We start from the raw sequence: 23,510 nt of genomic DNA, 5'->3' as shown, positions 1-23,510 counted from the left end.
GGGTGGGAGCGGGGAGAGGGAGGAGGGAGGGAGGTTTCGGTAATGGGCCACAATAATCAACTACATTGTATATCGACAAAATAAAATTGAAAAAAAAAAAAAAACAGATTGCTCATCCACATCAAGAGTGAGCATCTGGACGGTGTGCGGCTGGAACCGCAGCTAGGGTGAGGGTGACTGCCCGTCTCCTTCCCAAAGTGAGGCACCTCATTTTCAAACCCCTTCAACATAGCACTTCCTCTGACTACACTCAAGACATGGGAATACTGTTTTGCTAAATTCACACTAGGTATCCAGCTAGACAACGTGGAATAACGACTCTAGAACATACGAGTGGGGCTAAGTTGGGGAAATGAGATGTGGTTTGAAATGTGGCTATCATCCGACAGTATTCACCAGACAGCTACCTTAGGATTCCTGAATGAAGTGTACATGACAAACTTCAAGTATTTTTTCCTTAATAAACCACAAGAGCAACTCAATACTGTTAAAGATCTCATATAGATTATAAATTTATTGGAAACAAATCAACTTGCATAGTATTGGTGATACAGTATTAATGAATTAAAGAAGTCTATGAAATTCATGACAAAGTATTATGGAAAACAGTATGGAGGTTCCTTGAATGCTATAGATAGAACTACCATATAATCCAGCAATCCCACTGCTGGGTATATACCCAACGGAATGGAAATCATCATGTTGATGGGATATCTGCACTCTTATGTTTACTGCAGCTCTATTTACCATAGCCAAGGGATAAAATCAACCTAAATGTCCACTGACAGGCAACTGGATAAGGAAAATGTATACATATACACAATGGAATACTACCCAGTCATAAAAAGGAATGAAATTCTGTCACTAGCAGCAATATGGATGAGCTTGGAGAAAATTTTGTTAAGTGAAACAAGCCAGGCACAGAAAGAGAAATGCCACATGTCCTCACTCATAAGTGGAAGCTAAGAGAGAAAGAAAGAAACAAGCAAACAACAATCACAATACTGCATTTAACTTTCAGGAGAGAACAGCACTGTGGTTACTAGAGGTGGGAAAGGGGGTGTTAGCGAGAAATTGGTTAATGGACCCAAGGAATGATTACGTTTTGCAATGATCAACATGCTAATTATGCTAATTATCGATCATCAAATACTGTACACATGTATTGATATTCAACTCTACTCCACAATTATGTATAATCAATTTTTTTCAATTAAAACAAAACGTGAGATTTAAAAATGTTTAGAAATCCACCCATTCAATAATAAATCTTCCATATTAAGACAGGAGATCAAATGTTTTCATCACAAAGAAATGATAAAGTTTTGCTACAATGAATATGCTAATTACACTGATTTGATCACCACATTGTATACCTTTACTGACATATAACTGTGTATCCCATAAGTACACACAATTAAGAGGTTTTAATTTAAAAATAAATAAATTCCTTAAAAAGCCAAAGACAAAAATCAGCTATCTAGTTCTTAACTCTGGTGGACAATAATAATAATAATAATAATAATAATAATAATAATAATAATAATAATAATAATAACAACAACAACAACAACAAATCTTCCATACCAAATGGAGTATATTAAAATAAAAACCATAAAATCACTTATCTGTATTATATTTGATGAAGCATATTTGATCAAACTATATGCTGCTTCAAGTAATTTAATTATTTACAATAATGGCTTTTTAACTAATTGGACTTAAAATTATCAATGTATTAATATGATGCTTTTTGCTGCACAGGACTGATATCTAATCCAACAAAATTTTATTCATGTGCAAAGATTCTTAATAATATATTCAAAGTAATTAACTTCTATGGAAAATATTACGACGAAAGGCAGGACTTATCTAAAAACAACACTGAAAACCAAGTATATTGTTACTTACGATGAGCTGTTTCAATCCAACAAAAGACTGTTCCACTGAGTTGGCATTTAAGACCTGTCTCTTTGCTGCAGCTTTTTCACCCAGGAAGCGAAGCATCAAATCTCTAACTGCATCTCCCTGGGAAGAACACAAAAAAAACACGTCAAGACAATAACATGTTAATTAAACTCAGATAACCAGAACCCATTATAACCAAAATTTCTTTTCTCTTTTGGCTTATGGAGGTAAAAACAGTGATTATGATATAGTAAAATTTCAACTAACCATAAGTTAAATCATGACGGATTATTAATAAAATGTGTATTTTTAGAATTGACCTTTATTTTGAAGAGAAAATGGTAGATCACCATGACCTGTACCAGCCTTAGAGTAAGAGGCTAAACCAAGCCAGGAGAGGGGATTCAGGTGATAAGACTGGGAAGCCCCAGGAGTATGAGGTGACACTGCTGGGACAAGGGGTTGTGGTCACTGGGAGAAGCACCACAGTGGCGGGCTGGACTCATGCTGTGGCGGGCTGGCCCGAGCAGAGCTCTGCCCGACTCCCATCAATGCACCACACTCTCTTGGGCCTACAGGAGAGCCTCTGGGGCCAGGGCTAACGAAGCCCAGTTACTGGAGGCTTGGAAACGCCCACCTTCTTTTCAATGCCAAGTTCAAAGGAAAAGAGAAGCCTCCCTTTCCCAGCAGGTCCTTTATAGCCTTGCTCAGCCAGGCCTCTGCTCACGGGAGTTGGTGGTAGAAGGACACTTTATGATGCGTGCTGGGAGAGGGTCCACATTTGCCTCTGCACTGGGGCAATTTCTATATCCGACCTGAATCCTCAAATTACACTGATATAAAGATGGGGCTAAAGAACATTACAAGTGGAATCTGAAGCATGAAAGGTATGACATGGAAGGGCAGGGGGTGGGGACAGGTGCTTTTGTGCAGCCCAAGGAAAGAAGAGACAAACTGAATACCTGGAATACTCAGGGAGAAACCTCTGAGCTGCTGTGAAACATGGGGATGTGCCAAAGCAGGAAGCCCAGGTAACCGGTTATCATTTACAAGCCAGCATAATTCTCCACAGCAACAGGAAAAAGGCCAACCATATCTGAACTGGAGGTTACTAAGTTGAATGACATATGGGGACAGACTGGTCCCCACCTTAGTGCTGACAAAGCTGTGGCAATCTGCAGGCCTCAGTGCTGTTTTGGTGGCTATACTGCAGCCTCCCCATGGTCGCATGAAGGACATTCCCTAGGGTCCCCCCATCCCCAGCTCTCTGCTGCAGGGCCCATTATGAGGAGAAGTTGCAGGCAGCCCAGGACAAAGAGTTGTGATAAGGACAGAGCTCTGGACCATCTCTCTCTCTTCTGGAGGTGCTGCTGCCCTAGGAAAGGCACCAGGGGCAGCAGCTCTGAGGTCCCCGAAATGCCCCAGGACAGGGAGCAGCCCAGAGTCCACTGATCTTCCCTGACATGTGCTCTGGGCATTGGCTGGCACAGCGGGCACTGACCGAGAACATCCTCACAGTTGCTGACACAGGGGCATGGTGCAAAGGCCCCTCGGTCTGCTGGTGAGCCGAAGAGGGAAACTAAAACTAGGACAACCTCAAGAGGTGGGGGGTGGACAAGGCTCCCTCTCAGCACAATGCCTGCCTTCTGGCCACGGGAAAGCTAATGCAAATACTGCAGGTACAACAGGGAGCACACGGTGATGGAGGTCAGACAGATAGCAAGCTTGGAAATGCTCCCTGCGTGGACTTCGTTGTCTCAGATCCCTTCCTATTGCTCACCTACTCTTTTTTGGAAAAAAAAGCACAGAAGTAGTTTCACTTAAAAGCAATATAAATAGAACTTACAAGGCTGCTTATTTCAATCATTTGCTACCCTTCAAAATGGTGATACTTCAAAGAAAAGCAGTCTCTATCCCCTATGAGCAAGAGAAGCAGCTTCAGTTGTCTGCTTCTGCATTCTGCTGACGCCCTTGTGCCGAGAGTGAGACTGACAGCCTGAGGCAGGTGGGACTAGCTGGCTGAAGGTCATGGGTCTGTTTCTTCCCCTGGGTGTGAAGCCTAGTGCTAAAAAAGGCCAAGCCATGCATCTTCTTACACTGGGGCAAAGATCTAGAAGGAGCAATTTTATAATTTCTGCTTTCAGAGAATAAGGTGAAATACATCAAATAGCAGAGCCACAAAAGCAGCAAACTGATCTAGGAGCGATAATTAAAGGGCAAAATGAAAAGGGTTCAGACACATGGCTCCATAAAGCTTTGCAAAAATGCAACTCATTAGACAAAGAGCGTTCTCTGAGTCAGAGGAGCAGGGAGCAGACAAAAGGCAACACCAGATCTTAATGCCAGAGAGGGAGGGCCAGTTTAATTCTTCCATGCAGGCAACACTCTCAATTAAGAAGACGACACTGCAAAAATCTTTTGTCTTAAAATTCTGTTAGTTAACATTTCAGTGACCACAGAAAGTTCCTGAGATAAAAGCATATGTATGACTAGCAAATATCCTACCCATGAAAGCCTTAAGCTGTGACAACACATCCTAAGATAAACCTTGCTCTGCTGTCACTAAGCCGAGAACAGCTATGCAGACAAGATGGAGACATCTAATGCTGCATGTCATCCATGGTCACTGGAGTAAGGGAGTATGCTTCCCCCAGGGCTTTCTAGAGGGCTGTGTCACTGCACCTGGGATGGGATCCAGCTAGAATGAATGAGTCCTTCAAATCAGCAAAACATTAAGTGAGGGGCTGCAGCATCCAAGGCAAGGCTTGGGGAGCCTGGGCAGGCGCCGGGTGAATGAGCTGGGGCTTACCACAACTGGCCCTTGAGAATGACCCCATGCGGGCTAGGCATGTTTACAGAAGAGTAAGGTGCTTGTTGGGAAAATATAGGAAAATGGTCAGGGTCCCTCAGATGTTCAGAATCTTGCCGAGTATTTGATGTAAATATGCACGTGTGCCCAGGTGTTCCTTGGTTACTGTCTAATGTATTTGAGCATGTGCACCCAGGTGTCCTGGGTTATGACTTAAGTATAAAGGATGAGTGGCTCTGATCCACAGTGCCCTCCACCCTGCGGGATGCCGCCGGGGGGCCATGGGGAGGCCACTACTGCTGCTGGAGGCTGTTCCTGTTGCCAGGGCCCCTGGGACCCTCCATGAGGCCACTGCTGGACTTGTAAGCTACTGCTGCTGTTGCTGAGGACTGAGCTCACGTTGTCTACCAATGGCTCCCGGGATCTTTCCCAATTACCTACTGTGGACCTGCATGTGAGAGGGGTCTGGTGACCCAGTCTGTACAATGTGTTTGAAAGGTCTGAGCCCTAGCCCTGACAATACAAATGGAAACTTAGTATAACTAAAATAACGAAACATTTTGGTTTTAGTTATGATTTGCCTTATTCAACAACTGGTGTAGTCGTGTACCTTTACAGATGCTTAGAGAAATTTTGCATTTTTCTGTTTCTTAATGTCTTAAACTAGTGAATTTAACTAAAATAACAAAACATTTTGTCTTCAGTTGTGATTTGCCTTACTCAACAACTGGCATAGTCGTGTAGTTTTACAGCGCTGTCCTCACAGCTTGCGTTAGTGGTGTCTGCTACCCCTCCTGCAATATGGGACCAGTCTTAGCAGTCCCTTCTTGCTTTTCATGGTCTAGGACAACACAGAGTCCAGAGCAGCTGACCCATAGTGGATGGGCCTTGCAATCTAGGACACCTGGAGAGACGAGTGGTCATGGGCAGCGTTGCTGAGAAGACAGCAGCACCTACACCCGGCACAGGACACACCAAGCTCTCAGTAACAGTTCCACGGAACACATGGCTGGTTGCTCTGCGAGCCATCTAGCCTCTGGCTCCCATGTTTGCTGTCTCCCAGGGGAAGTGAAACCTCCTGAGCAAACAACTGCAAGCAGGCAAAAACAAAACAAAAACACAAACTCAAGATGTGGAGAAACGGGAACCCTTATTCACCACTGCGAGAAGGTAATAGGGCTGCCCTTTTGGAAAATAGTCCGGCAGTTCCTCAAAATGTTAAACACAGAGTTCCCATCTTACTCAGCAACTCCACACCTAACTGTACACCCAGGAGAACTAAAAACATACATCCTCACAAATACTTGTACATGAATGTGTACAGCAGCATTACTCATAATGGCCAAAAGGTGGAAACAACCCAGATGTCCATCAACTGACGAATGAAGAAAATATAGAATATCCATGCAATGAAATATTATTTGGCAATAAAAAGGAAAGACATACTGATACATGCTACAACACAGATGACTCTTGAAGTATGCTAAGTGAAAGAAGCCAGTCATGAAAGCCCTTGTCTTGTATGATCCCATTTATATGAAATGTCCAGCACAAGAAAATCCAGAGACAGAAAAGAGATTAGTGGCTGACTGGAACTGTGGTAGGGCTGGGGGATAGGGAGTGACTGCTAATGGGTTTAAGGCTTCTTTTTAGAGTGACAAAACTATTCTAAAAATTGGGCTGGCCAGTTAGCTCAATTAGTTAGAGAGTGTGTTGTAACACCAAGGTCAAGGGTTCGGATCCCCTGCCCTGTAACAGCCAGCTGCCAAAAAAAAGATAAATGTTCTAAAAATTGATTGTGGTAATGGTTGCACAACTCTGTCAATACACAAAAAAACATGGAAGTGTTTTAAATGTGTAAATTGTATCTTAATAAAGCTGTAAAATAAAAATAAACCTAACCCCCTTTTCTTATGAGGCTCTAAACAAATCAGAATTTAAGAGAATGCTTTCACAGGTGAATCAGCTTTAGGACCATGACAAAATGGCTTGGACCAGCCTCTTCACATCTGCCCTCATTTGCTCATGTGTGTCAGTTTAGTCAAGAGTCCTCTGGATTGGGGCCTTAAGGAAGGCAGAAGAGGACCCCTGTGACTGTGAACAAAAGCAGTGGTGATAACTTCTGCTTCTATCTGTCACAGGGTAGTGGGACTGGACTTGCTATCCTAATGCAAACAACTGGAACATTGGACAGTATAAATCTAACAATTGTTTTCAGACCCAGAAGAGAACTGTGATCTGAGAGAAGGGAAAAATGAGTTGAGCTCTTGAACCCAGAGGCACTTTTTGGACCACTGTATAGAATCCCAAGCAGAGCACGGCCAACTTGCTGGGGTGAGGATACAAACTGGGACTTTGAGGAGGTTGAAGTGGCTTGCATTTGCAGGCCATGTAGCTAGAAAGAAGTCACACAGAGAAAGGGCTCCAGAAGTCGACGTAGGAGCCCCTTGAACCTAGTGCTGAGCGTGCACAGGGTGAAGCTCTGGAAGAGTGGAAGGGACAATCCCAGAGCTCACCTGGGCTGAAAGACGACAAGTTTGGGCCAGCTACTATGGAGAGCTCTCACTAAACATCAGGGGCACTCAGTACAGACTTCAGAAACGTCACCCAAGAGTAAAAGCTACTTTGAACTCACTCTAAAAAGGTTAAAAACAAGGGCCAGCTCATGGCTCACTTGGGAGAGTGTGGTGCTGATAACAACAAGGCCAAGGGTTTGGATCCCTATATAGGGATGGCTGGTTCGCTCACTTGGGAGAGCGTGGTGCTGACAACACCAAGTCAAGGGTTAAGATCCCCTTACTGGTCATCTTAAGAAAAAAAAAAAAAAAAAGCTTTAAGCGAAAAAAAAAAAAAACCTGAAAAAGATCAAATAAATCTACAAATAACTTACTTATCTGCCAGAAAAAGTGCAAATCTTCTTAAAGGAAGATGACAAAATCTAGACACTCAACAACATGGAATCCACAATGTCCACCCTCTAACGAAAAGTTACTAGACATGTGAAAAAGAAAGCATATAACTAAGAGAAATTAAATAGAAACTGACCACAAAATTACAGAGAGGAGGAAATTTTCAGAAGAAAACTTTAAGACAGCTCCTATAAGTAAATGCTCTCAGGGATACAAAGTAAACTTGAACATGATGAGGAAAGAAAAGATATAAAAAAGAAGCAAACAGAAATTCTGGAGACAAAACTTCTGAAAAAGTCACGAAAAAAGGCAGAAGAAAAGGTAAGTGAACTTAAGGACAAAACAGTAGAATTCCTAACTTAACCACAAAGACAAAAAGACTGAAAAACAGAAACAATGCCAAAAACAGATCTTCAGTGACTGCTTTGGCAATAGCAAGTAGTATACGTAACTGGAATTTCCAGTAGAGGAGACAAAGGAAAAACACAAAAAATATTTGATTAATGACCAAAAATTTTCCAAAATTGATGAAAACGATAAACTCACAGATCCAAAAGGGTCAGTGAATACCCAGCAAGATAAGTATAAAATAAAACCATATAAAGGCACATCAGCATGACTCTGACTCATGTCAAAACTCTGACATGCCAGTGCTAAAATCTTAAAAGCAACCAGCGGAAAAAAGACACATGACATACAAAGGAGCAAAGACATGAATTACTATAGACTTCTCATCAGAAACTATGCAAGCCAGAAGATAATGAGATGGCATCTTTAAAGGACTGTAAATAAAGAAGTAAACAGTCAAACTAGAATTCCATATATTGTAAGCATACTGTATACCTGGCAAAAATAACGTTTAAAAATGAAGATGAAATAAACAATTTTTCAAACTAATGGAAGCTGAGAGAATCCATAGCTGGTAGACCTGCACCAAAAAAAATTAAGATTTCTGCCCTTCAAAAAACAACGTAAGAAAATGCAAAAGCATGGCACAGAATGGTAAATATTTGTAGATAGCTCACTTTTATCTAGAATATTTAAATCATTCTTAAAACTTAATAATAAGGTAAATATCCAAAGTTTAAACATGAAAAAAGATGTAAATGGATACTTCAAAAAGAAGATATACAAATAGCCTACATAGCAAAAGGTGTTCAATATCATCAACCATCAGGAAAGTACAAATTTAATGAGAATTCAATGAGTAAAAATACAATGAGACCACTATATAACCACTAGAATTGCTAAAGTCCAAAAAAATGGCCATACCAAGGATGTGGAACAACCAGAGCTCTCACACGTTGCTGATGGAAATGTAACGTGGTGCACCCATTCTGGAAACCACTTCAGCTATTTCTTATAGAGTTAAACATAACATTTATCATAAAACCCAGCAATTGCACTACTAGGTTTTTGCCTAAGAGAAATGAAAACATATGTTCACACAAAGGATTGTACACAAATGTGCATTCCCCACATTCTTATTTTGCTAAATTACTAATAACAACAATAGTGTAATGTGACAGAGAGAGACAGAGGGGGAGGGAGGGAGGGAGAGAGAGAATATACAGTATTAGCTCTATATAATGAGTTCCACATAAATAGTCCTTTGCAGCTTAGTCTAAAAACCTACCTACAATTTATAACACAATTTACTAGAAAATGGGTTTGGAACTTACTTACAACCTGGATAATGTCTCTATATGCAGCAGTGGGGGTTTAGCTACCAGCAATGGTTCAAAGATGGCAGTAATTATGGATTACACATTCACAGACTTTTAGTGCTAAAGATTCATTGCAGAATAGACTATTAGTGACCCACTGATGTTACACCTCTCGCTGTGTAACGGAGAAGCAAAAAAGATTACTCAAAGCAACATGAATGCAATGAGAAGCCCAAAGGGATTGCACCTCCAGCAACTCCTCTGTTAGAAGGAGAAACTGGGTACAGACTCGAGTTGGTTTTTCTTTCAGTTTTTTTATAAAGACAAGGAAATTACAGGAAAAGAACGGATGGTTAATCAATCATACTAAGGACATAAATAAATTGGCTATGTAACAATCTTCATCCAAGCATGAATGGTTCAAAATAGTTTAAACAATATACCATCAAAAGAGTCATAAATCTAAGCTATGTGACATGCAAAAGAAACAATAAGATAATCATTAAAGAGCCTGACTTCTTGAAAACCTCAAAGAAACAGCTTAAAGTAAAATGTGAAACAACCCCCATGTGCTAACTAATCTAGTAGAACGTCCTTAGAAATTTCAACTCACATATTTTCCTATCATTTAAGTTTTGTTGTATTAAGGGTTATTGCCATCAGAACAATCACTGTTTTGCTTCAGTTCTCCTGTTCACATTAAAGACTTCAGACCTCTGTAAGTTTCCTTCTCACAAAATCTTCCAATGAACCCATTATATTAACAGTCAGTGTATATAATCAATCTCTAACCTAAACAGGATAGAATTGACTTGGTGGGCTCTTGCCCTCTAACTGTAGGCTCTTGCCTCCTATCTGAGGACTTTTGTCCCGTACATTCATTATCTAAAAACCTTTTACTAAAAATCAACTGAGAATCAACATATACTTGATTAGAATTGATTTAGTGGCCTCTTGCCCTCTAGCTGTAGGCTCTTGCCTCCTATTTGAGGACTTTTGTCCCATACATGCATTACCTAAAAACCCTATCTAATAATCAAATAGGAATCAAGATTTCTAACCCTCTACATACTGATCTCTGATTTTCCCTTCTTTTAGTAATAAAACTTCTTAGCTTTGCCGGGGCAGATGGCTACCTAGCTAAAGACTACTTCCAGCCTTCCTTGCAGCTTGCTGTGCCAAGTGACTAAATTCTGGGCAATGGGATGTGTCCTCAGGGTGATGCATCTCAGAAGGAACCCTGCTGTGCCCCTGGCCTTCGCTTTTCCTGATGGCCGGGAGATTCTAAGAGGGGGAGAAGCTTTCTGGCCTTTGTTGAGGATGGCAGGGCCACTTACCTGTTCCAGTTACTACACCTTTGGCGTTCTTAGCTTACATCCTAACTGATAGATTCAGTAAGCCCTGTCATTCATTTTACAGATAAGAAAATTAAGCCACAGATGTTCAGTGACTTCCCCAGATCACAGAGTGTGTTGGCAAAGGCAGAATTTAAAACTAATTCTTCTAATTGAAGGTTTTTTTCCCTATGTATGTGTATCGGTCAGGGGAATGTCTACATATCAGGCAATTTCTGGGACCCTGGAAAAAGTTCTCTGCTCCCCCAAATACTCTATTCACTCTTTACTGAAGCGTAAAATTAAGCTATTTGATTTCTAGGTTTTTTTTTTTTTTAATGTGGGTAAATAGAAAAGGCATTTTATTTTTAAATTATAAAATATTTAATTGACAAATAAAAATTGTATCTATTCATGGTGTACAACGCGGTGATTTGATATATGTGTATATTGTGTATTTAACACCATAGTCAAATTAATTAACATAACCATCACCACCCATGGTTACCATTTGTGTGTGTGTATGTGTTGAAATATGCTCTCATCAAATTTCAAGTAAACAATACTTGATTAACCATCACCATGCTGCATATTAGATCCCCAGAACTTATTCATCTTGCATATCTGAAACTCTGTACCCTTTGACCAACATCTGCCTGTTCCCCACTCCACCTGGCCCTTCAAAACCCCTGTTGTACTCTCACGCCCCCTTACTTGTAGATGGAGCCTCCAGATTTGATTTAATCTGTCTTAAACTAATAGAGAATTTTAGCAGTTGTGTTTCTCAACTCAAGAATGCCTGTATTTTGGGCAGATGATTTTTTATTGTGTGATACTACCTGGCCACTGAAAGATATTTAGTGTTCTTGGTCCCACCTACTAAATGTCATATGCTCACCACAGCCCTTTTGTCAACCAAAGTGAAACAGCTCTTCTTACTTCCAAGTTCACCCTAGGGTCCTAAGCCCCAGCACCCTGCTGGGAACCACTGGCTTAAGTCCTTCCTGTGGCAACCTTCAGATTTCCCCTAAGTTACACCAGAGGGGAAAGCGAACAGAAAACAACAGAGTTGGAGAAGGAAGTGTTGCAGGCCAGACCCACTCATGCTAAACGAACATGACACAGAGAGTGCAAAGATTCCAAGCAGGGAGGAAGGGAGAAGCACAAAGCAGAGCACGAACGCCATCCTGGAGGTGTTGGGTATGGAGGCAAGGCCCAAGGCGAGGAGAACAGGTAAGGACTCAATGAAGAAGCAAACCAAGTCCTACACATCCAAATGTCCCCTGAGATCAGAGTCCACAATTAGTATTCATTAAAAAGACACTGCAAAGGTTCCATATATTCTGCTGTAGAGGGTGGGGAACGATGCCTAGAACAATGCCTGATAAATACTAAGCCCACAGTAAATACAAGTTTAGTAAATTAATACTCTCGAAAAATAACCATGGAAGATATCCAAAATCTAGATGCCTACAGGCTTACTTTTCAGTCACCTGAAAAAATCTATTAATTGACCTCACTTCTCTAGCATGTCACTTTTCTTTTTCTAGAGAACTCAGCACTCACAGGCCTCGACAGTCTACCAATTCAACAAAAATAGTCACATTTATGCAATTGGCTTATCTACTTGTGTTCAGGACAGGTAAGTAAATGTACTGAGAGAGGACTGTGGGTCCTTCCTTCAGTTCCAGGAAGACAGACATGCACAGGACATGAGCCAGGAAAGTGGTAGGTGTGTTGCCCCCATGCACAATGCCCCATGGAAACTGCTAATCCTGCTTGCAATCCCATGCAATAAACTATTACCAACATGCAAATGAATTACTTTGATACAAATGTATACACATATTTACAAAAATTTCAAAATACTATGCATGCTACATGCTATTTTATATACTGATTTTCAAATTTAACCATATGATAGGAACGTTATTAAATATTCCGCTTTAATATCTTTTTAAATAGACTTTATTATTTAGAGCAGTTTTAGGTTCATAGCAAAATTGAACAAAAGGCACAGAGATTTCCCATACACCCCCTGCCCCCACATAGGCACAGCCTCTCCCAACATCAACATCTCCCACCAGACTGATCCATTTGTTACAATTCATGAATCTGCATTGACACATCATCATCATCACCCAAAGTCCACAGTTTATATCAGGGTTCATACCTGGTGCTGTACATTCTTTGGGTTTGGACAAATGAATGACATGTACCCACCACTGTGGTGTCATACAAAGTAGTTTCACTGCCCTACAAATCCTCCTGTGCTACACCTAGTCATCCATTCCTACCCGCAACTGCTGACGTTATTTTTAATACATATAAAATATTCCATCTGAAAGATAAGATGAATCAAATGTATTAAACAGCCTCCGAAAAATAGGCTTTTTGATTATTTCAGATTCTTTGCAATTATAAACCACACTCTGATGGATATCCCAATAGCTGGGTATTTGTACACAAGTGTGAATATTTCTTTACAATACATTCCTAAGAGTAGAATTTCTGCGTCGAAGTATATTCAAATTTTGATGTGCATTTAAAAAGTTTAGTTAAAAATGTTTGTACCAATTTCTCGCTCATTGGTGCCTTAGGCTATTTTCCCACACTTCAACAAGCAATGAATACTTGTAAATAAAACACTTAAATTACACAGATGGAAAATGGAAATAATTCGAGTGTCTTTGATTACTAGTTAGATTGAATATTTGTATATTACCATTTAACATATATAACATTTATGTTTTGTGATTTATTGTTTTTTGGGCCATTCATTTTTTTTTTAATTGAATCTATAAAATCTCTTTTTATAAGAAGCATGTTATAGGTAATACATATACATTTTCCCATGTTTTAAAAAAAGAAATGGATTTATCATTACCTAGAGTTCAAATGTCACAAATAAACTGATCACGCAAAGTGCAGAACTACTTCAGAGAATTGTTGTAACTATCTACCTTGCTGGTATATATTTCTACAACTCTGAGTAGTGCCTTAAATACATTATATTAGAGAAATCAAGAGTTTCCTAATTACCTAGTGACAAAATAACATAGACTCTAACAATCAGAATCTTGGGAACTGCTGAAAAAGAAGTATTTTCCCATTCTTTGGAAGGTATTACATATATTTTTACAGAAATAGATTAAAAGGGACAAGATGCAAACACATAAATACAAGCATTGCACATCTTACCTGAATGTTGTCAAACTTGAGGCCTGGCATGGTGAGGTTCTCCTTGTCTATGAACACGGTGCCATACTGCTGGGTGGCTACTGAGATGAGGACATCCCTGGTCCCCTCGCTGGGAAGCCACGCATCATTCCTTCGGTCCATCTCGCTCATGCTCAGGGCAGTGGCAAAGGGGTCATCGCTTCCTGCAAATACGGCCTGTATTTGTGAAAATGGTTTTGGAGACTCAGGAATTTCTAGAGAAGCTGTAGAAACACCGGATTCTGATCTTTCAATTCCTGCAGAGTAAGAAGGGTCGGCAGAATCGGGGGAAGTTTCTCCCACTGGAGCAGCAAGTGAAGACAATTTCTCTGGAACTGAAGAGCCTGCGTTGGGATTACTGACAGAAATGAAAGTGGAAGTAGTGAAGGAATCAAAGAAGTCAGAGGCCAAGGAATTAGTGTTGATTGTATCTCCGAAGAATTTGCTCAGGCTGGGACTGGGCTGGACGACCTGTGGAGGCGTCTTGGCTGCGGTCTCACTAGCGCTGCTGAAACTGGGCGATTTCACCATCTGAGACTCGAAGCCGTTGTGCAAGAACAAGGGAGGCTGGGAAGCAGCTGAGCTGGACTTGCTGAAAATGGTGCACACAGGGATGGGCTGGTCTTTAGAAGAGGACTGACTGGAAGACACTTCTGACACCTGCTCTTCCGGGTGAGTATTCTCGTTCCTGGGCACCAAGTCCTCGGTGTCTTCATTCTCAAACATGGGACCAGCTTTCACTTCTCGTGTTGAGTCTTCTTTCAAAGATGCTCTGCTATCAGGGGTCATGTCGGAGACATCTTTAGGTGTATCATCCCCATCAGTTTCACTGTTGTTACTCAGAGTGTCCATTTCTTCTTTATCCTGAATATTTTCCAGGCTGTGATCAGCGTTATTACCTTCTATGGGCTCCACGACATCCTGCAAACAACCAAGGTCACCCACATCATCTTCGCTATTATTAGGAGAGTCAGAAATGAGGACGCTCTCCATCATGTGCTCATTAAGCTTATCCATGAAATTATGAGAGTCTTCTGATATGGTCTCATTCTCTTCAGACCCAAAGTCATCCCCACCAAGGTCAATGGTTTCCTCCTGGTAAAGAAGCTGCCCCTGCTCTTCCCGAGGCACCTGCTGAGCAGCACTCTCAGCTCTGGCCCGGGCAGGAGAAGCCTCTCCAGTCCCGCTCTGGTCACCATCTCCTGCATTCTCCATGCTGCCTGAAACACAGACAGGTACACATCAAACAACCTCTATCCTCTCCAGTCACTGCACACTAACTTTATTTTGTTGAATGTTTGTTGGTTATATATTCAAGTGGTTCTAAATTGAAAGAATTCCACTTCTCCAGCCTTTTATTTATTTTTAATTGTGGTAAAATACATATAACATTTACCATCTTAACTATTCTTAAGTGAACAGTTCAGTAGTGTTAAGTGCATCCACATTGCTGTGCACCCGATCTCCACAACTCCTTTCATCTTGCAAAACTAAAACTCTATACACATTAAACAACTCCCATATACCCATCTCCCCCCAGCCCTGGGCAACCACCATTCTACTTTTTATCTCTATGAATCTGACTACTCTAGGTACCTCATGTAAGTGAAATCATACGGTATTGGTCTTTTTGTGACTGCCTTATTTTACTTAGCATAACGTTCTCAAAGTTTATGCATCTATAGCATTTGTCAGGATTTCCTTCCTTTCTATGGATGGACACTTGTGTTGCTTCCACCTTTCAGTGAATAATGCAGCTATGAATGTGGGTGTACAAATATCTCTCTGAGACTCTGTTTTTAATTCTTTGGGGTATATAACCAGAAGTTTATATAGTTTGCTGGATCATATGGTAATTCTATTTTTAATATTTTTGAGTATCTGTAAAACTCAGAAAAATTTTTTGAGGACCTTTCATAGTCGCTGTACTGTCTTGCATTCCTACCAACAGTACACAAGTGTTCCAGTTTCTCCACATGCTTGCCAAAACTTTTTTTTCTATAGTTGCCATTCTAATGGGTATGAAGTCTCCAGCCTTTTAAACACTACCTATTTTTTAGACTCAGTTTAAGTCCTCCCTCTTTCATGAAGGCCTCCCAAGACACTCCAACCTATAACAATCTCTTTGCCCTCTTCTCCAGAGGTTATAATATTGTCTGCTTAATTCTGGGAATTTGAGACAGTGAGAATGGCACGAGCAAAAGTTAACCTAAGACAACAAAGCCATGCTCATGGCCCTGGTGGCTGAGGTGATGACAACACTAGGTAACATTTATCGGCTCTTACTACATGCCTGGCGCTCTACCACCCCAAATATATACATTCCTTGCCTAGGAAAACATCACCAAAATAATCAAAATTAAGATAAAAACACTTCTAAGTCATAGGCTTTTAAGCTTTAAAATGATAAAACATGAATGTCCAAAATTTTCATTAATACCTCCAGACCATTTATGAGAGAGGCATAGGGAAAAACAAACTTTATTCTTAAGTACTAAAGTAATAAACAGCCTTAAAATTTTAGGGCACAGATGATTATTTCCCTTTTTACATAAATAAAATCTGGATATAAAAAAAGCTTGTCAGTAAGGATCTGAGGGTTTACTTCCATGGAAAATCAAGAGGAATGGCCAAATAAAAATGACATAATAAAAGATATGACTTCGGGCCGGCCCCGTGGCGCACTCGGGCGAGTGCAGCACTTGGGAGCGCAGCGACGCTCCCGCCGCGGGTTCGGATCCTATATAGGACTGGCCGGTGCGCTGGCTGAGCGCGGTGCGGGCGACACCACACCAAGGGTTGCGATCCCCTTACCGGTCACAAAAAGACAAAAAAAACAAAACAAACAAACAAACAACCCCCCCCCCAAAAACGTATGACTTAGATGATGATTATTTATGAGTGGGAAGACAGACATATTATGTAATAAAAAAAAAATATATATATATATATATATACGGCATATATAAATTATATAAACACCATTTTGTGGTAAGGCACATATAATTTGTAGCAACACAGCTTCTTTACTTTTAAGTGTTTCCTTACTCCAGTCTTATTCACATGTAAGGTAGACACTAGTATTTAACTATATACTTATAACCAGAATAGTTCTATAACCATTAATAAAAGTAGAATCAGTTATAAGGCTTCCCACAAAACAAATATAGGGTCCAGAGGGTTTACCAGTGAATTCTACTGAAAATTCAGTTCAGATAATTCCTATCATACGAAAGTTCTTACAGAGAAGAGAAAAAAGGGAACACAGCCCAATTCACTTTATAAGGCTAATATAACCTTGATACTAAAATCTTACAAGGCCATACATACTAAAAGGAAAACTAATCTCACTTATGATGTAAAAATCTTAAAAAATTAGCTAACTGAATCAAGCAAAGTACTTATTTTTAAACCAAACTGAGTTTATCCCAGAGATGTACTGTTGTCTTATTATCAGGATATCTATTTTATGTAATTTAACATATTAATAGGTTAAGTAATAAAAACTACATGGTTATCTCAGTAGATGCAGAGATAAGTACCTGATAAAATTCAACAGCTGCACAAGATAAAACCAGTTAGCAAACTAGGAATAGAAAGTAACTTCTTTAATGCAATAAAGGCAATCTACCAAAACCCGAAAGGAAACCTCCAATTAATGGTGAAATGTTTAAAGCCTTATCTTTAAAAGTAGGAAAAAGATCAAGATGCCCTCTTTCAACAATCTATTCAGCCTAACACTGGAGAGCCCAGGCAGCAGAATAAGACAAGAAAAGTAACCAAAAGGTACAATAAAAATTAAAAATAAAGGAATAAAACCTTCATTCTTTGTGTTTAATATGATTATCTACCTAGAATACACCAAAATCTAGGGTGTAAAGATGGAAATATGACAGGGGTAACATTGATTGAGGAAATACGTAGCAAAGATCAAGGGGAGAGATGGATTTTCAATAAGTGATGTTTAGACAACATATTACACATATGGGAGAGAATATTTTTGGAATCTTGCCTCACATCACACACATGCTCAATTTCAGGTACGTTAAAAACAACTATGAAAGGCAAAATTTTAAAACTTTCAAAAGAAAATATTAGAGAATATATTCTTAAGGTAGGCAAAGTTTCTTAAACAAGGTATAATAAACACAAACCATAAAGGGAAAGATTGATAAATCTGCTATACTAAAATTAAAAGCTCTGAAGATTAAAATGGCCTAAAGAAAGTGAAAAATATCGCAGACAGTGAAAGATATCTGTAACACATGTGACAGAGAAAGGATTAGTATCAAGAATTTGTAAAGAATGCCTACAAATTATTAGGAGACTAAACGATCTATTAGAGAAACAAGCAAGACGGCTGCCTGGTTAGCCTAGTTGGTTAGAGCCTTATAATACCAAGGTCATGGGGTCAGATGCCCATACCAGCCAGCTGCAAAAAAAAAAGAAAGAAAAAGAAAACAAGAATTGAACAAGCTCAAAGGGGTATGTATTTGAACATCCACATTGAAAAACAACTTGGTATTATCTAGCAAAGTTTAATAAGCACACATTCTATGACTTGATTTTTCCCAGGACAATACCATTTTTCACCCATGCCTTAGTAAAATTAAGTGCCTCCTTTCACTCTTGAAGGAGTCTTGGTTGAGACAATAAATATGTGGTCACAGTACTTGTGACCTAGCAATTTCACTGCTGGATACATATCATGGAGAAACTCCTGCACTGAGCACCTTGAGTTATGATGGTGAGTGTTGATAAACAACAAATAAAAACAAAATACCTTCCTTTCAAAACTCCAAAAAATAAAAAATCTGGAAATAATCACTGCCCACAGACACAATAATAAATAAATAATAAATTGTGGTATATTAAAAAATGGACTATTAAACAGTGGTGAAAATGAACCATTTCATATCTAACACATCAATATGTTTGAATCTCTCAAATATTCTGCACAAAGAACGAGAAGAAAAAAAGCAGCATGACTTTATATAAAATTCAAAAACATGTGAATTATACCTTATATTGTTTTAGGAATACAAATGCATTTGGTAAAACTATGAAGTAAAGTAAGGATGTAATAATATTTAATTTAGCTGGGGAAGGAATTGGAGGTGATGGTAAGGGAGTTTGATTTGGGAGAGATACATGAAAGTTTCAAAGCAATCAGTAACTGTCCACATCTTACGCTGGTGGTGGAAGACTGAGTTGGTTTACACTTCATCTTTATATCTTACATATATATTACAGGTAGTCTTTATATGTCATAATTTAAAAATGGAAAAATAAATCTTTACTCTTTCCTACTACTGGCTCCATTTTCATTAAACCATCGATATGATTTTAAGCTTAGGAAAGCATCACATTCAATTAAACATATTAACTCAGAGGCCCAAGGTCACACAGTAAGTGCGGGAGGCAGGATTTAAATCTCACAGAAAGCCCTCAATGCAGGGTCTGAAAAAGTGTGTGGAGTCTTACCTTTACTACCAAGTAAAGAGACCTCTGAAAATCATTTAATCTTTTAGTCTTGGTTTCCTCTTTTGTACATTAGGATAGTGAGGATTAAATAGCACCAATGCACAGGCACCTTTTAAACGTTGAAGAGCTGCACAGATGCAGGCATAGTAATTACAAGTGTAATGATGAAGCAGGGTGGTAACACACTGTCCTGGAACTGGTAAGACCCTGTGAGAAATCACAGAATACAAGAAGGGAATGAATAGCGTTGGAACTATTGTATGCTATCTGAATCCCCCTGTCCCTCTCCCACTCTAATCACACACTAGGGCCTGGCTCACTGTCTGCCACTCAACACTGTCTTCTGAATTTATGAAGAGAAGCAGGGAGTAAAGTATTTGAATTCAAAGATACCACATCTTCGAACAGGCATAAAAATGTAGAAACTGTAGGTCCAAGGAAACTTCTTCCTCGGGGTTAAACTCTGCTATGCTGAAGAGTGAAAAAAAGAGATGTGTTTTAGAACACATCTTTGATCCAATGCTTCTCTTTAAAAAAATGATTTTTCGGTCCTCAGAGTACGTACACTCTACGGTCAGTTCTGTCCCACATGCTGCTTTGGAAGGGATCAGAATGTGTAATAATAACAGCCAACACTTACTCAGTGACTTAAATGCTTTTACATTAATTACCGCATTTTAACTCACAGTACAGAGTTGGGTAGGGCAGGCTATCGTTAACCTCGTTCCACGAAGAGTCAACTAAGTTTACGAGAAGTGGGGGCATGCTGGGGCCAGGAGGCCCACGGAGCACGAGCGCTGGGGCCTCGGCTGCAGAGCCGTCCTCCCCTGCGTCTCGTGAGGGGTCTGGGGACAGCTCCGCGCGTGCCAGCCCTCAGTGCACGACCGCCCCTCCTCATCCAGGAGCCGCGGCTGGGCGGAGCTGCAGCCCCTGCAGACCTGCAGAGCGAGGGCAGGAGCGTGGCGGCGGCACGGAGGCCTGGCCCTGGCCTGCCAGCGGAGGCCCCCGCTCTAGGACGCGTGCCCTCGCCCGGACCCCCGCCCCTCGCTAGGAAGGCCCCGAGGAGGCGGCCGGGCTGGGCCGAGGCCGGCAGGCTCCAGCACCGAGGTGGTTCGGCACGGCTCGATCCCCTCCCGACTGCCGGGGCCCTGCTCCTCACCTGCCGCCCGCCCACTGGGGCAGGGGGAAGGGGCCACCCGCGGCAGCGGTCAGGGTCGGAGAGAAGGTGGCGGAAGCCCGGTATAGGGGAGATGACACAGGGTTCTGCGGCTTGTACGCTTGCGCGAGCCGTCCCGCGGCCCGCCTACTTCCGCGCATGCCCGGTGCAGGAGTCGGCGGCCTTCACCCTGAGGCCGGAAGTGCGGCGCGTTTCCGGTTCGTCTGCGGTGGGCGAGGCCTGAAGCCCTGGTGTGGAGTGGGAGGTTGGGGAGAGGGCTCTGGGCATCAGCGAGGAGTTTGTTTTCGGTCTAGCCTGATTTTGACACTCAGAGGCTACAGGCACACTGTGCCAGAAGGGACAGGTGGAAAGGACACGCTTAGGCTATTTTTATTGTCCAACGCACTCTAGAAATACTGATTTCTAGGGATTTGTCTTCATGCTCATTATCTGTGTTTTCTGTTTCCAACCATGCACCTGTAGTACTTGTGTAATAATAACTGACGACAGGATGGTACAACTAATAATCAATGATAGATGGGTGGATTTAACCCAGAAGTATGAAAACCTTGCATTCTGTTAGCTCTGCAACTTAATCTTGGTAAACAGGGCCGTTGAATAGGATTCTCCTCTGGGCCTCTGCCTACTTGGTTTCTAATGTAATCGCTGAAGTCTCATTCACTCAACAAATTTTCATCGAGTTTTAACTTGACCAAAATTAAGACTGTCAAAGCAGAAACAATTTTGTAAAATTTACTAGGAGTCAAATGTGAGGATGGACCTTGAACAGAGAAGTGCTCTGGAGTTTATTACAAATAACAAAGGCTTTATAGACAGAGAAGGCTGAAGAAAGCAGGAAGAAAGAACAGAAAGCGAATTGATCTTTTCAAGTTTCTTTCTGCTGTAGACTGGAGGCCTCCCCCAACCTCACTGAGGCTTAATCACCACTGTAACTGTAGAGGGTGGGAAGTCCTATTATAATAATTGAAAGTTAGGGCCTTGAAGACGTGATTAGGTTCTAGGACCATGCCATAGTGAACTGATTAAAAATGGTGGTCATGGGCATGACAGTGAGGCTTTAAAAGGATAGTGCATGAGGACCTATCTGTCTCCCTGCTCCACCATTTTTCACAATGTGTACTCTGCTGTCACTGTTGCCACCAGGAATCCTCTCAATAGATGTATTCCCTGGACTTTGGACTTCCCAGGCTCAGAAACTGTAAGCAATAAATTCAGTTTTCTTATAAATTATTCAGTTCTGTGTATTTTGTTATAAGCAACAGAATTGGACTAATACACTTCCTTTGTAAGATGTGGTCAGGGAGGCAGAACAATAGAAAAATAACTGGTTAGTTAACGTCAGAGTACTTCAGCCTATCTCTTTTGTGTAAGGATTAAAGCAGAGGGAACTTCCTTATCATTAACTATTGAATTCTAAACTGGCCTGTTTGGGTTATTGGCTATTTCTTTCTCCTGATTTCTGGGAAGGTCAGACCACAACTTAAGTGACATAGAACTTAGCAGGGGTGACTCCCTTTTGGTTTTTAGTCTGGTCCGTTGGGACCTAGTGCAGGAACAATGCAAAACAATGGCCTCAGATACTCTTTAACAAACTCTTTGCCTGAATAAAACCAGCTCCAACCATTTCTGTTATGAAGATCAATTAAGGGTAGAGGGAAAAGTTAAAAAATCACAAAAACTGAGGATAAGGCCTGGAAACCCGAGTGGAACCAGACTAGTGATGGGGCTCAGTTAGTATATGTTTTGGATTTCATGCAACATCATTCCTGTCTTCCAAGAGAAGACAACGCCAAGGCAGGCTGCATAAGAGGTGCGACCTCTCCACCTGGACCCTTCATTGCATTGAGACAAAGGCTGGTCCAAGACTGCCGGTGGTGCAGTGCGGACTTTAGTGTATTACCCATCCCGGGTGGTGTCACGCTTTGACACACAACGTGCTGGGAGCCTAAGGAGATGCACTAGGCGGGGCCCCTGACTTTAGTAATGCTAGGCAAGCCTAGGGGAGTCTGACAGCTTAGGTGCGCATCCTAGCTCCCCAAATGACTACCTGCGCGACCGCGATTGTGTTACTCAATTTTGCAGCGCTACTCTGTAACGTGGATGTAGCTTGTTCATGAGTCCCGCGAAGATCTTTTTTTTTTTTTTTTTTGTCTTTTTCGTGACCGGCACTCAGCCAGTGAGTGCACGGGCCATTCCTATATAGGATCCGAACCCGCGGCGGGAGCGTAGCTGCGCTCCCAGCGCCGCACTCTCCCGAGTGCGCGACGGCTCGGCCCTCCCACGAAGATCTTAAGGGTAGTGCGTGTAAGGCGTCGGCCCAGCGCTCGCGAATGCACGTGGCAGTAACAGTACTGACCACCAAGGGCAGCGTCCCAGCTCTAGCGCCTCTCTCTGAGCAAATGGCGCAGGGAAAACGCAAGAAGAAACATTGAAAGGCCTTCAAATGGGAGCCGGGGCGGAGCATCGCTCATAACCCACAACCCTGCGCCCGAGGGGCCGCCTCCGCAGCCTCCCCGCCCCGCCCCGCCCCGCCCACCACTCCATTTCCTTCTCTCCTGCAGCTCGCGCGGCTGAGAGCCCGGATGAGAGCCCCAATGGGCAAGCGCGCGAGGCAGGCGCCGCTGCCATTGGCCGCCGACAGGGAACGAATTGATGACGCATTGAGAAAAACAGGAAGTGGACCCTACGGGAGCTGGTATGGATCAGAAAGAGTTCCAGTTCGGAAGCGTTTGCTGCGGAGAGGGAATGAATGGGCGCTGGGAGTCCACCTTCGAGGTGGGGACGGGAGGGCTGTAGCGAGAGGGCCTTAGCGTGTGAACGGCCGGGCTCGGGCCTCCTTTCCGCAGCATGGAGGACGATGCGCCGGTGATCTACGGGCTGGAGTTCCAGGTGCGTCACGCGGAGGGCGGCAGGCGCTGCTCGGCCTGGCTGCTGGCGGCAGGCGCGGTCCTCCGGGGACTTCGCCTGCGGGTCCCTCTCACGCCTTCATCCCCGCCAGCCGTA

General features: G+C 41.9%; 2 protein-coding genes across 5 annotated transcripts in view; one reads left to right on the top strand and one right to left on the bottom strand.

Annotated features, from left to right (window-relative positions):
- The window catches only part of TRAPPC12 (trafficking protein particle complex subunit 12), a 91,431-nt gene extending 70,803 nt beyond the window's left edge, over positions 1-20,628 (bottom strand). For 2 of the 3 annotated variants that reach the window (XM_063078105.1, XM_063078108.1), the window contains exons 1-3: positions 20,490-20,628; positions 13,829-15,066; positions 1,912-2,028 (exon numbers count right to left, since the gene is read on the bottom strand). In XM_063078105.1, coding sequence (XP_062934175.1) covers positions 1,912-2,028; positions 13,829-15,061 — 1,350 coding nt within the window. In that variant the 5' untranslated portion in view covers positions 15,062-15,066; positions 20,490-20,628. Of the gene's footprint in view, positions 1-1,911; positions 2,029-13,828; positions 15,067-19,330; positions 19,538-20,489 lie in introns of all 3 variants that reach the window. The other variant, XM_063078106.1, reaches the window with a different exon arrangement.
- Positions 20,629-23,200: 2,572 nt separating this feature from the next.
- EIPR1 (EARP complex and GARP complex interacting protein 1) overlaps positions 23,201-23,510 on the top strand; it is a 134,017-nt gene continuing 133,707 nt past the window's right edge. For both annotated transcript variants that reach the window (XM_063078414.1, XM_063078413.1), the window contains exon 1: positions 23,201-23,396. In XM_063078414.1, the coding sequence (XP_062934484.1) occupies positions 23,355-23,396 (42 nt within the window). In that variant the 5' untranslated portion in view covers positions 23,201-23,354. The remainder of the gene's footprint in view (positions 23,397-23,510) is intronic.

Source organism: Cynocephalus volans, chromosome 14 (genome assembly GCF_027409185.1).
Source record: "Cynocephalus volans isolate mCynVol1 chromosome 14, mCynVol1.pri, whole genome shotgun sequence".
Taxonomy (NCBI): domain Eukaryota; kingdom Metazoa; phylum Chordata; class Mammalia; order Dermoptera; family Cynocephalidae; genus Cynocephalus; species Cynocephalus volans.
Note: the sequence above shows the minus strand (reverse complement) of the source record. Positions and strands in the feature narration are given on the sequence as shown.